The 12,754-nt window shown below is 40.3% G+C and overlaps 1 protein-coding gene across 2 annotated transcripts; it reads left to right on the top strand.

Moving 5' to 3' along the window:
* Positions 1-2,195: 2,195 nt before the first annotated feature.
* Positions 2,196-11,940, top strand: BCL10 (BCL10 immune signaling adaptor). Of its 2 annotated transcripts, none has more exons than XM_036890152.2 (3): positions 2,196-2,458; positions 8,625-8,913; positions 10,547-11,940. In XM_036890152.2, the coding sequence occupies exons 1-3, from the start codon at positions 2,402-2,404 to the stop codon at positions 10,900-10,902; spliced, it is 702 nt and encodes a 233-aa protein (XP_036746047.1). In that variant the 5' UTR covers positions 2,196-2,401; the 3' UTR covers positions 10,903-11,940. The 2 variants fall into 2 exon arrangements, with proteins under 2 accessions (XP_036746047.1, XP_057356364.1); XM_057500381.1 differs by lacking the exon at positions 2,196-2,458 and adding an exon at positions 2,527-3,032.
* The last annotated feature ends 814 nt before the right edge of the window (positions 11,941-12,754 follow it).

Here is a 12,754-nt window from a genome sequence, read left to right as displayed (position 1 = left end):
TCAACCATTGTGGAAAGCATTATGGAGGTTCCTCAAAAAGCTCTAAATAGAAATACCATTTGACCCAGGAATTCCACTTTTGGGAATTTACCCAAATATGCAGCAGCCCAGTTTGAAAGAGACAGATGCACCCCTATGTTTATCGCAGCACTATTTACAATAGCCAAGAAATGAAAGCAACCTGTGTCCATGAATAGATGAATGGATAAAGAAGATGTGGTACATATACACAATGGAATATTATTCAGCCATAAGAAGAAAACAAATCCTACCATTTGCAACAACCTGGATGGAGCTAGAGGGTATTATGCTCAGTGAAATAAGCCAGGCCAAGAAAGACAAGTATCAAATGATTTCACTCATATGTGGAGTATAAGAACAAAGAAAAACTGAAGGAACAAAACAGCAGCAGAATCACAGAACTCAAGAATGGACTAACAGTTACCAAAGGGAAAGGGACTTGGGAAGATGGGTGGGAAGGGAGGGATAAGGGTGGGGAAAAAGAAAGGTGGCCTTACGATTAGCATGTATAATGTGGGGGGGGGGGCACAGGGAGGGCTGTGCAACACAGAGAAGGCAAGTAGTGATTCTACAGCATCTTACTGTGCTGATGGACAGTGATTGGAATGGGGTTTGTCTGGGGGACTTGGTGAAGGGGGGAGCCTATTAAACATAATGTTCTTCATGTAATTGTACACTAATGATACCAAAAAAAAAAAACTCAGTACAAAACTACAACAACAAAAAAAATAATAATAAGTAATACCTTGCTGTGGATAAAATGAGAGTTCCTGTGGCCAGGATTCTCACCTGGCCCTGGTTGACTAGCTCGCTGCACACCTGTGGGCAATACATGGCGTTCACAGTATAAAAAGAGCTCCGCCCAGTGCTCTGGGCGTGACACGGTGGCAGGGCTGCAAGGCTGCAGGAGAGCAGAGCAGAGGCTGGAATGGTGGCAGTGCCGAGGACAGAGGCCTAGAGGACAGCTGTGCAGATAGAGGGGCCCGGAGGCAGACACTGGCTTGCTGCCTACAGACTCGCTCTGAGTGAATGGGATTTTAGTGACCGACCTACCACCTGGAAATAATGTTGGGTATAACCCTTTCACCCCAAGAACGTTTTGCTGTCATTTTCTTTGTTCACACTGAATCCATAGCGAACTTGCCCAGGGCTGAAACCCATTGGCAAGACACTTGCTTCCTGTGTGCCTGGTATCTAGAGAACCTTACACCTGTGTGGGTAAAATTGCAGTGTTTCAGAATCTCTTGCCAGGTCTTAGTGTATCTCCACATCAACAGCACTGGAGAGAAGTAGGCCATCTCCATATCAGTAGGTGATTACAAGGGTGGGGCAGCGAAGGTATATCTTGACGGGACAGGTTCCTTGGGGTCCCTTTTTCCAGATGGGTCTCCTGAGACACGGGCGAGCAGAAGTGGATGACTGCTTGTGCAATAAAGGGGTTTCTCCGTTTCAAAGGTAATTTGCCCTGGGCTGGGAACATATTCCCGCCCCCCCTCCCCGCAGTTACATTGTGTAATTAAGTCTCACAGCATCCCTGTGGGAGATATGAAATAGACATAATCTTCATCACACAGATGAATAAGGAAATATGATTATAATAAACAGGGCCCAAAATGTGTGCAGACATTAAATCAGGTGTTAAAGTGGTGGGATTGTAGGTGGGTTTTTTCTCTTTTAGAGAGTTCTTTAATATTATAGTTAGGCTGAGTGTGAGTTGTGTGTGCGCGAGCGCACACATCTGTATGTGCCCAAATAACTGAACAGCTTCAGTGGGCAAACACAGCAGCAGAAATTGTAGGGCAGCGTCTGGGAAAAGTGGAGGAACGCAAAAGTACACACAGACCGATACCCGAACTCCACCAGAGGGCAGTCAGCGAAAGCAGGGAGCGCCCGCCGGCCCAGCAAGCGACTGAACCCACCCACGGAAATGATTCCTAACCCGGAGGCCCCGTGGCCTGCCACAAAGGCCCAGCGCAGGCAGGGGCAGCACATCTTCGGAAAGGTCCGGGCCGCGGGGTGGGAACAGGCGCGGCCCGCGGGCCGGCACCGATTGGCTGCCGCCGAGATGGGGCGGGGCATGAGGCTCGCTCCGCCTCCCAAGGGGCGGTGCCTGCGCCGGAGTCTCAGGGAGTGGGGAGGAGTGGGCTCTGCGCTTCTTGTCTGGGTGCGTCGGTTTGCGGCGACGTCTGCCTCAGAGGCGGAGCCGGAAGCGCTACGGGTGGACCCTCGAGCACCCGTGTTTGCGAAGCGGCACCAGTTTTCCTCCCGACCGGTTTTGCCTCTCCCCTCCCCGCTCACCCGAGGCCGAAGCCCCTAGCCTGGGCGGGACGGCGCGCCCGAGGTCCCGGACCCGGAAGCAGCGCTGCCTCCCGCCTCCGCCATGGAGCCCGCGGCACCGTCCCTCACTGAGGAGGACCTGACTGAAGTGAAGAAGGACGTGAGTAGCCCCACCTAGCCCGGGCGCCGAGGGACGGGGTGGGCGGACACGGGCTGTGCCCCACAGGCGAGGAAGGGGGGGACCCCGGCGTCCGAATGGGAGTTGCTAGGGGAGCCTGCGTGTTGGGGAAGCGGCACAGCAGGACCGCGTCGAGCATTGAGTCCCGGGGACCTTTGTGGAAGTGATCCCCTGTGACCTGTTCATCCACGTTTTAAATCGCTAAAAGCAGGGCTTGGGTTTCCGAAACTTGTCCAGCGGAGCGTTTCGTGGCAGTCAGCTTGCCCACTCCTGTCCCAACCCCTCGTGATTTTACCCTGGCTGCGCTTTGGAGCTGCGCGGTTAGGGATCGACGGCTCAGGTTCATCCTAGAGTCTGACTCCTTGGGCCTCCGGCGGAATATGGAGCAAATGCTGGACCAGATGAAGGATCCAAGCCGTGGAGCAAATATGTGAAACTATTACGAAGTGGGTGGGAGGAAGCTCAACAGCTGAAAGCACAACCTGGAATTCCCCTACTAAGCGAACGCCCACATATTTAAATGGAGGGAGGGGGTGTAGCCGAAATTAATTTACAGGTAAACGTTGAAAATACTCAGTAACTAAATTACGCTCTTTTGCTTGAATGTTGCAGAACTGCCCAAATCTTAGTGCTTAATTGTAAAGAATAACTTTGCTGAGGAATGAGTCTTTTTCCTTCACTTTTAATTATTTGCCATGTGAGATCTATGTGAGTAGCACAACAATACTTTATAATTTCAAATTAAAATCAGAAACTCAATATAAAGTGTGTTCTGGCTTCACACTGCAGTACTTACACAAAATCATCTTTGTGAAGTGGATTGGACAGGACAGCAGCTTTTTAAATATTTACTTCAAATCCCTTCCTTTTCCTCCCCTGTAAGGTTGATTACGCTGTACTCATAATTACGATTGGTATGGCTCATTAGCAGAAGGAAACTGGATATACCTGGGACTTGTGCCTTACTTTTCTCATTCAGCAGATATTGATGGAGCACTTAACATATGGAAAGTACTGTTTTGGAGTCTGGAAACGTACAAAAAGTGACCAGGCCCCTGCTTTACATTCTAGTTGATGGAAGCTTCAGACGTTGATAACCGCTATAGAATAAATAAGTAATGAGTATTGTCTCACTCAAGATTTGTACCAGTTAAACCATGAACTTTAAGAACCAGATGCCCTGTCACACAATGTACAATGTTTTCATTTAATCTTTACAAGCTCTAAGGAAGATAATTGTCATTCCCATTTTATAACTGATAAAACAGGCAGTGAGTGAGAGGTTATGGAAGGAGGTTATAAAGCCTGTATACACAAAGAGTGACTTCTAGGCCTTTATTTTTTTCTATCAGTTCATTGATATGATCCATCTCCATGATACTAATTTACAGCTGCATCAGACATTCATACCTTAAGGAATCATGGATGGGTTTCAGGAGGTCTGTGAAAAAAAATATATGCACATTTTTTTCTTAGAAAATTTTTTCATGATATTTCCAAAATGGTTTATGATCTTATACGTTTTTAAAGTTATCATCAACGTATTTGGTCTTCTCTCTCAACTCTAGGTGCTTATTTCCAAATATCTACTAGAAATCCACTTTTATGTCCTGCAGATTCCTCACCTTATCTAAAATTGAACCTTTTTATCATCCCTTCCCCAAAGCTGCTTGCTGACCCTGTTGTGTTCTCCTCTTGATGAATAGTGTACTATCACCCATCCTCCTGAAAACTTCCACTTCTTCTGTGCTTCTCCCCCTCTGCCCCATCTAGTTGTTTACTTCATCTTTTTGGTTGAATTTAGTTCAGTTTCATAAATGTGGATTTAATGCTGCTGTGAGGCTGATACTGTCATTGATTCTAATAGTTTAAAAATTAAAAACTAAGACATAATCCTAGTTTGAAAAGAACTTGATTTCTTGGGAGGAGGGAGACTTGACATAAAATGATAATTTCAAATTACAAAATAAGTGCAGTGAATTTGACATTCATCCAGAACACTATGTACTTGGCATTCTGCTAAGTGCAGGGCATATTACAGAGTTTATGAACATACTAAGAGCAGAACATACTTGGGTTTTGCCTGCTTCAAACATGTAGGTCACCAGGGTTGAAAACAAATAAATGTATAATTACAAATTACCGTAAGTACTATGAAGGAGGCAAATGGGTGTAACAGGGGTAATCTACTCCAGATAGGATGGCCAGGGAAGGTTACATTTAAACTGGTTCCTGAAGAGTATGGCAGAACTGGGGGAAGAGCACTCTAGGCAGAATAGAATTTGCAAAAGACCTAAAAGAGGCAAGACCTTGTTGACTAGGAGAAATTGGAAGAAGGCAGAGAGGGTGCCCTGAGGTGAAGTCAGGAATGTGGGTTAGACCCAGATTATGAAGGGTCTTATAGATGGTAGTAAAGTGTTTAGATTTTTTCCCCCAAGTGTAGGAGGGACCTATTAAAGAATTACATTTTTCAAAGATCCCTCTGCCTGTTTCTTGGATTGAGGAGAGTAAGAAGAAACCAGTGAGGAGACTCTTGGGATTTATACAGTTGAGAGATGATGGTGATTTGAATCAGAGTGAGGGCAGTGGAAATGGATGGAACAGGAGAATTCCAGATGTGTTTTTGAAATAGAAATGATAGGACTTAATGATGGATTGAATGTAGGAGTTGAGGAAGAAAGTAGAATCAGATTAGTAAATGGAAATGTCAAATCAGCAATTAGATCTACAAGTCTGAAGATCAAAAGAGAGATATGAGCTAAAAATACAGGATTCGGTGAGTTCATTTAGGAAGTTGAGAATTAGAAGGGAAAAGGGAGATCATAAAATAGTTTTTAAAAGTAAGAGGTTATAGCCACAGAAATGGGAAGAAAGCCAGGAGAGTGTGATATTCATGTAAGACAAAAAAAGATTATTTCAAGGAGGGAGTGGTCAGCCGTGTCCATGCTACCGAGAAGGAAGATGAAGACTGAAAAGTATCAGATTTGGCAATAAGGAGGTCATTGATGACTTTGAGAAGAGTAGTGAGACAGAATGGAAATGTCTGGGAGCAAATTGGGAAATGAGAAGAGGAGTCCTGGTATACAGAAAAGTGAAATACACAGGGTGCTGCAAGGACAGAGAGAGAGGTGCCTGACTCATTCTTGAGAGTTTAGGTAAAGCTTCCTGAAGGAGATAACCACTGTCCTGAATCTTAAAGAATAAATAGGGACAAGGTATGAGAAGAGAAAATAAGACAAAGGTAACAACATAAAGAAATGTAGGGTGATAAGCAGCAGTTTTAGGTAGAACATAAAGTATCAGGGCAGATAGAGGAACTGATAGATTAATTTGAAGTAAGTAGGATCCATACTATGAAGCACCCTCTCTTCCATTATTATCAAACAGCTGTTTTGAGCATTCTTTGTATCAGAGACTGTCAAGCCTTCATATGTACTGTCCCATTTAGTCCTCCTAGAGGTCCTTTTAAGTATCATTATTTTATCAGTAAGGAACATGAAACTTAGGTTAAGTAATCTCCTTGACTTGCAGTGTTTGAGGAACTTTATCCTTTAAGTCAAGGGTGGAACACAATGTTTTAAACTTAAAAACGTTACAGTATTATTAGAATTCATATAGCACTCCATATTTTCATTTGCTCTTGAAAAATGGGAAGATCTGATGTGTGAAGGAGAAATTTGAGGGGGGAGAGAAGTAGGAAGTAGAGCTAGCTGTCTGTTGTTAATAGTGCATGCAACATATCATAGGACCTGAACGAGTGCAATGCTAATAATAGAGATGGAGTGGAGGGACAGATTAGATAAATACATGGGGTAAATTGGCAGGACTTGGTAGGTGGGTGATAAGATATGGCAAGTCAAGGATGAGTTGTAGGTTTATAGCATGCTTGGATGGATGGTGGTACTCCCAAATGAGAATATCAGGAAAAGATAGGGGAAGATAACAAATTTGTTTTGGGACATGTTGAACTTCAAGTGCCTTTGGGATGCCTAGGTGGAGAAAATCCTGATCACATATGCAAATTTTGGAATCATCAGCATAGAAGCAGTAGAAATGACAACAGATGATGTTTTTCAAGGAGTTCAGCTTTGAAATCTAGTCTTCTCCTCCATTCCCACAGCTTAAATTCATGTGCTCAACATATCAAGTAAAATATTGCAGCTATCTTCTAATTGGTCTCCTTTGGTCCCAATTTTTGCTCCCCTCAATTCTCTGCAAAAGTTTCCTTATTGCTTCTTATTTATAAACGTTTAGTGACTCTTTTGGCTACAGAGAAATGTATCTTCCTCAACAAGATACAAAAATTCTTCCATGATTCAACCCGTTTTCCTTCCCAGCTTTATTCCCGACCACTCTCTCAAATGACCCTATATTTCAACTACCCCAGGCTTCTTAGTATTTTCCTGCCATCAATGTTCATGTTCAAGTGTAGCCTCTGTAAATTTCCCAGGTCCTGGAGGTAGAGTTGCTTACTCTGTGCTTCCCCAGCATTTAACCTGTAGTCTTTTTCTGGGTCATATCCCATTGTTTTATAATTAGTGATTTGTGTGTGATATGTACTCTGTTACTCTGCATGGAGGATTCAAGTCCTGTTTATTTTGACATGCTCATCCCTTGGCATTGTAGATATTTAGATCTATGAAATATTTGTTGTGTAAATAAATAAAGGAATGTGGGAGTTCAGTGGGCTGAGAACTATAGGAACCCTTCACTTAGCCTGCTTGCCTGCCACTATATACTAGGGTACTGCTAAGATCTGCTGCCTTTAGCTCATCATGATAAATGTGAGTCAAATTAGTCATCATCACTGACACTTACTAATCTCTTACTATTATACCAAACACTTTTCTATGTATTTTACATGTATTAATCTATTCTCATAACACTCAAATGAGGAAATTGAGACTCAGAGGAGTTAAGTTCCTTACCCAAGACCACATATCTAGTTAATGGAGGATCTATAACACAGTCACTGGCATAAAATTAGTAAGGCCCTTTATTGGGACCCACATCAATTTTCTGCTAATTAAGCCCCCTTAGTTACCTTTCAGATGTAGGTCTGTTTTCTATGATTTTCTTTCTTCATTTCTTCAATTTCTTCCAACATTCACTATTCCTTTAGGGTTTCTTTACCACCACACCTTTTTACCTCCCTTCTAACAGCAACTCACTGAGTTAGAGTCTAGCCTTTCCAACTGACTCCAACAATAACCACATTAATGAGCCCTTTCAATCGAGGGTTGTTGTTTTTTTTTCCCTAAATCGTTTTACTCTAGGAAGATGGAAAATTAACAAACATGAGAAAGTTATAAACTGTGGTGGGACTTCTAACTAAATTATCTGATCCTGGATTCCTTCTTAAGTGGTAACTAAAGTGTATGGAAGCCTCTGCTTTCCTTGTGCTCAGCAGACCTCCGAATACCTCCCAGGCCCTCTAGATTCCACTGGCCCCTTCTCACAATAGCCTTGTCTTGGTTTATAAGTGTGTGGATAAAGTGAAGGTTCCTGTGGACAGGATTCTCACCTGGCCCTGGTTGTCTCACTCACTGCACACGTGTGGGCAATGCATTGTTATTGACTCTATAAAGACCCATGCCCAGTGCTCTGGGTGACACGGTAGCAGGGCTTCAGGGCTGCAGGAGAGCAGAGCAGAGGCTGGAGTGGTGGCAGCACCGAGGACTGCTGTGTGGGCAGAGAGGTCCAGAGATGGCTGTGCAGGCAGAGAGGCCTGGAGGCAGAGACCAGCTTGCAGCATGCAGACTCTCTCTGAGTGACGGGATTTTAGTGATTGACCTGCCACTGTGGAAATAAAGTTGGGTATAACCCTTTCACCCCAATAACTTTTTACTGTCATTTCTTTGGTCACATTGAATCCATAGTGGACTTGCTCAGGGCTGAAACCCATTGGCAAGACAAAGAGTGAAGACAAGATATCCAAGCAGGAGAGAGGCTATGAGGAGTGTCTAGTCTGGGACCTAATTTTGTATACTTGGATCTTCACCTTAATAGCATGAATGTTAGTAGACCTGTGTCTTCTAGCTTCAGTATATTTTCTTCCACCAGATAAGGTTCCTAACTAATAATCACCTATTTGATCTCCTTATATGTTAAAAATAAATAATATTGAAGCATATTTTATGTCTTTTAGGCTTTAGAAAATTTGCGTGTATACCTGTGTGAAAAAATCATAGCTGAGAGACATTTTGATCATCTACGTGCCAGAAAAATACTCAGTAGAGAAGACACGGAAGAAATTTCTTGCCGAACATCAAGTAGAAAAAGGGCTGGAAAATTGTTAGACTACTTACAAGAAAACCCCAAAGGACTAGATACCCTGGTTGAATCTATTCGGCGAGAAAAAACACAGAACTTCCTGATTCAGAAGATCACAGATGAAGTACTGAAACTTAGAAATATAAAACTAGAGCATCTGAAAGGTAGGGTATTTTAAGTATCCAAGAGTTCATTTAAATCTTAACAGTGCTTTTAAAAGTAAATACTAAACAAAGGAAAAAAGAAATTATTTTGCATTTACTCAAAAAGTTTTTCCTTTAGAATTACATTTGATTTACCTTATATCATTACAGTACTGGAAAAGTGGAATGTCACTCAGTATTCTGTATTTATATTCATTTAACAATACCATTTATAGAAAACAACTGTAATGAAATCCCTATATGCAACTGGGTTGTTTCTAAAGTTAGCAGAATGTAAGATTAGTCTATTCAAAAGTAATCCCTGAAAACGCACATCACACATAAAGAACAGTATATAGGCAAAGTATTTTAGTAAGTCCAGCTCTGATAGTTTTTCTCCTACCAGTAGGTCACAAGATGAAGTAGTTGGTCTTATGTTTATAAGAATCATGTTGTATAAATTTTATTTAACTTTAAACGCAAGATTCATACTCAGTCTGGCAAGAGTTCCCATGAGAGGCATGGGAACTGATATTAAGGGAATAGCAAATTCACCTGTCCCATTTCACCCTCGCCCCAGGAGCACACACTCACTAATTAGAATGCTGTGTTGAATCACCTGCACAATTTAAATCCCTTTGCCTCCCCAGATTCCCATCTCTTTCCCTAGAGCACTTAAAATAAATGTGCATGTGATGTAGCTCTATTCCAACCTTTCTAAGTGCTGGGGATACAGAAATGAGTAATTTAAGGCTCTGTCCTTAAGGAACTCACAGTCGAAGTTTCCCCTCCTGAGCCACATTTAAGAAAATAGTTTCTATAGCATGGGACAGAAATGGCAAAGGTATTGAAAAACTGGTGTAAAAAATGACAGATGAATGTATTTTGTAAATTTGTCAGATTTTACATAAACTTTGTCAACTCAGCAGGTTCTGTACCTGTAGACAGTTAGGTTGACTGCTAAGCCCACAGAAAGATAAATTGTGTTTGTGTTTATTCTTTCCACCCTGAGGACCTTCAGGATATGGCAAAATTCTTTGATGAGAACAGCCACTACCATCTAAGTAGACTGTTAGGTTGAGAACCAGAACATTATCTGGTTTAACATGAAGAGGAGACCTGGGTCTAGTTCCCACTTTCTCTTGGAGTAGCTCTGGAATGTTGGGCATGATTTCACTGTTCTAATATAATATAGATGCTATCCCAGATGACCTCTGAAATCCCTTCCACCTATAACATCCTGTGATCCCAGAATCAGTAATTAGCATTAATTAACTCATAGTATTTTAGCACATGCCCTATTTAAAATGTGTTTTGATTGGGTAATATTTTTTGTGTTAGAATGTTAAAGAATATTAGTTGTGGAAGCTACTTCCTATTTTATGAAAAATTTTAGGGGCTACTTAATTTTTTCCAGGTCCTTCAGTGGTTAAGTATGTAAGTATACAAATTAAGCGTGAATTACAGTATGCCGTTTAGCTTCCTTGAGATTATTTCCTTATCTAAAAAATGTAAATAATAGTATACTTCATCGTTGTTGAGTAAAGCAAATGAAATATGAAATGGATTATGACAGAATTTATAAAAAGTTACAAGATGGCATGGACTCAATTCTTTTAAGTTTTTCATTTACACCTGAATTTTTTTATTGTAGGACTGAAATGTAGCAGCTGTGAACCTTTTCCAGGTGGAGCTACAACCAACCTTTCTAGATCAAATTCAGATGAGAGTAGTTTCTCTGAAAAACTGAGAGCATCCACTGTCATATACCATCCAGAAGGAGAATCCAGCACGGCTCCCTTTTTTTCTACTGGTTCTTCTCTGAATTTGCCTGTTCTAGAAGTAGGCAGAACTGAAAATCCCACCTTCTCTTCCACTACACTTCCCAGACCTGGGGACCCTGGGGCTCCTCCTTTGCCACCAGAGCTGCAGTTAGAAGAAGAAGGAATTTGTGGAAACTCTAGTGAGATGTTTCTTCCCTTAAGATCACGTGCCATTTCACAGCAGTGACAATTTATAGTCTTTTAATCTTTTTTAATAACAAAAAATATTTGAAATATGAATCTTTTTATAAAATTCTATAATGATTTAACATTTGATATGCCTTTTAAAATGCAATATAAGCATACTTTGTAAATAGATGTTTTTAGAATTAAAGAAGCATACTTTTAGACAAAGTAAATCATATTGATGTTCTTTTCATTTTTGAGGTATTAAGTGTTTTCACAATTTTTGTTTTCAGACTGATAGGGAACATTTCTGTATTTGAGAATAGAGTTATAGGCTGGGAATGATGTTTCTTCTCAGTGCATTTTTGCTGGAAATTTTCAGTCTTAATTGTCCTTTCCACCACTCAGCAGTACTATTTCAGGAGTAACCTGTTTTCTGTCTGGTAATAAAGTCAGCCACTGATGAGAAAACTACCAGTGCACCAAAAAGAATCTTTCCCACCTAGTTGGGCTCACAGACACTTAACAAAATCCCCTTCAGGTGCATAGGGACATCTTAATGGAGTTTGAGCCACCTAAGATGTCAGTTTGTCAAAATACATTTCTTATTAACCTTACTAATTAATACAGCTGTCTTAAAATGTTCCCATTCTGTTCTATCAGTTTCATTCCTAAAAAAAAATCCTGGCAGAAATCTGTTATTACATGAAATTTGATGAGATTTTAAGAAAATACATTCTGTACTTTACATTCTCTTTTAATGAGGACCACTGTCCTGGTTGAACTAACCAAACAAAGTGTTTTTTTGTGAGTGTATATGACAGTTCTGTTTTCAGTACTGTTTGGAAAAAGCAGGCTATTAGCTAGATTTGGTTTTTTTTGTTATATAACAAAGTTTGACTAATTTTATACATTTATAAACCTTATGCTCTCATTTTCATTTAAATTATAATTCTTCCTATTTCCTGATATCTATCTCATATATTTCCATTGAAAAAAGCAGAGTTGGAAATGCACTACTAATTATAAAAGGTTTTAAATTATAGTGCTGTTTTAGAAGTTTTAAACTCTTCGATGGGAAATAAATACCTAAAACATTTTTTTTCTTATGTGCCAATTTTTGTAGAAAACATTACTTCAGATTGTAAGGTTGAATTGCACTTCTAGATAGACTAATGATTTTATCAATCAGGAAGAATATTAGCATATGGCTTAAAAAAATTTTTAAAGACCAGTTGATTTTTGTAGCATAACATTTTCTAAGCATTTTGGAGAAACATGTTTCACCTCCAGCATAAGAAAGTAGTGGCATTACATTTAAAGAAGTCTATTTAAAAAGCAGAAACAGGTTTTTCATTTCATTAATTAAAATTTAATACAGGGTTACTTTTTAAAAAATATATAGGATTTACTGATAATCAAAGGTCACAATTGAGATATGCTTATAGCACTTCTTTTTTATAGTTTATAACACTGAACTTTCAGATTGTTGGCTAACTATATAGACAATAAAATTAAGGTTTTAATAAACTCAGGCTTTGTGGTTTTCTAAATCCTGTAAATTTTTTTGCTTTAAACACTGAAAACCAGCCATCGCCAGAAAACAAATTAGAATGACAGACTGACACAATACAGAGCAATTGGTTGCCTGGTTGATTGATGCAGCAATGAGAAAGTTACTTTTAACAGATACCATATAATCAGTAGAAAAACAACAGCATGAGCTCACTTTTTTATTACTTTTAAGAAAAATAATTTTATTTCTTAGAGCAGTTTCAGATATACAGAAAAGTTGAGCATAATCGAGTTCCCATATACCCCTTCTCCCCTGTTGCCCTTATTAGCATGTTGCATTAGTGTGGTATATTTTGTTAGAATTGATGAACCAATCGTGAAATATTATTAACTGAAGT

This window comes from Manis pentadactyla, chromosome 4, assembly GCF_030020395.1.
Source record: "Manis pentadactyla isolate mManPen7 chromosome 4, mManPen7.hap1, whole genome shotgun sequence".
Taxonomy (NCBI): Eukaryota; Metazoa; Chordata; class Mammalia; order Pholidota; family Manidae; genus Manis; species Manis pentadactyla.
Note: the sequence above shows the minus strand (reverse complement) of the source record. Positions and strands in the feature narration are given on the sequence as shown.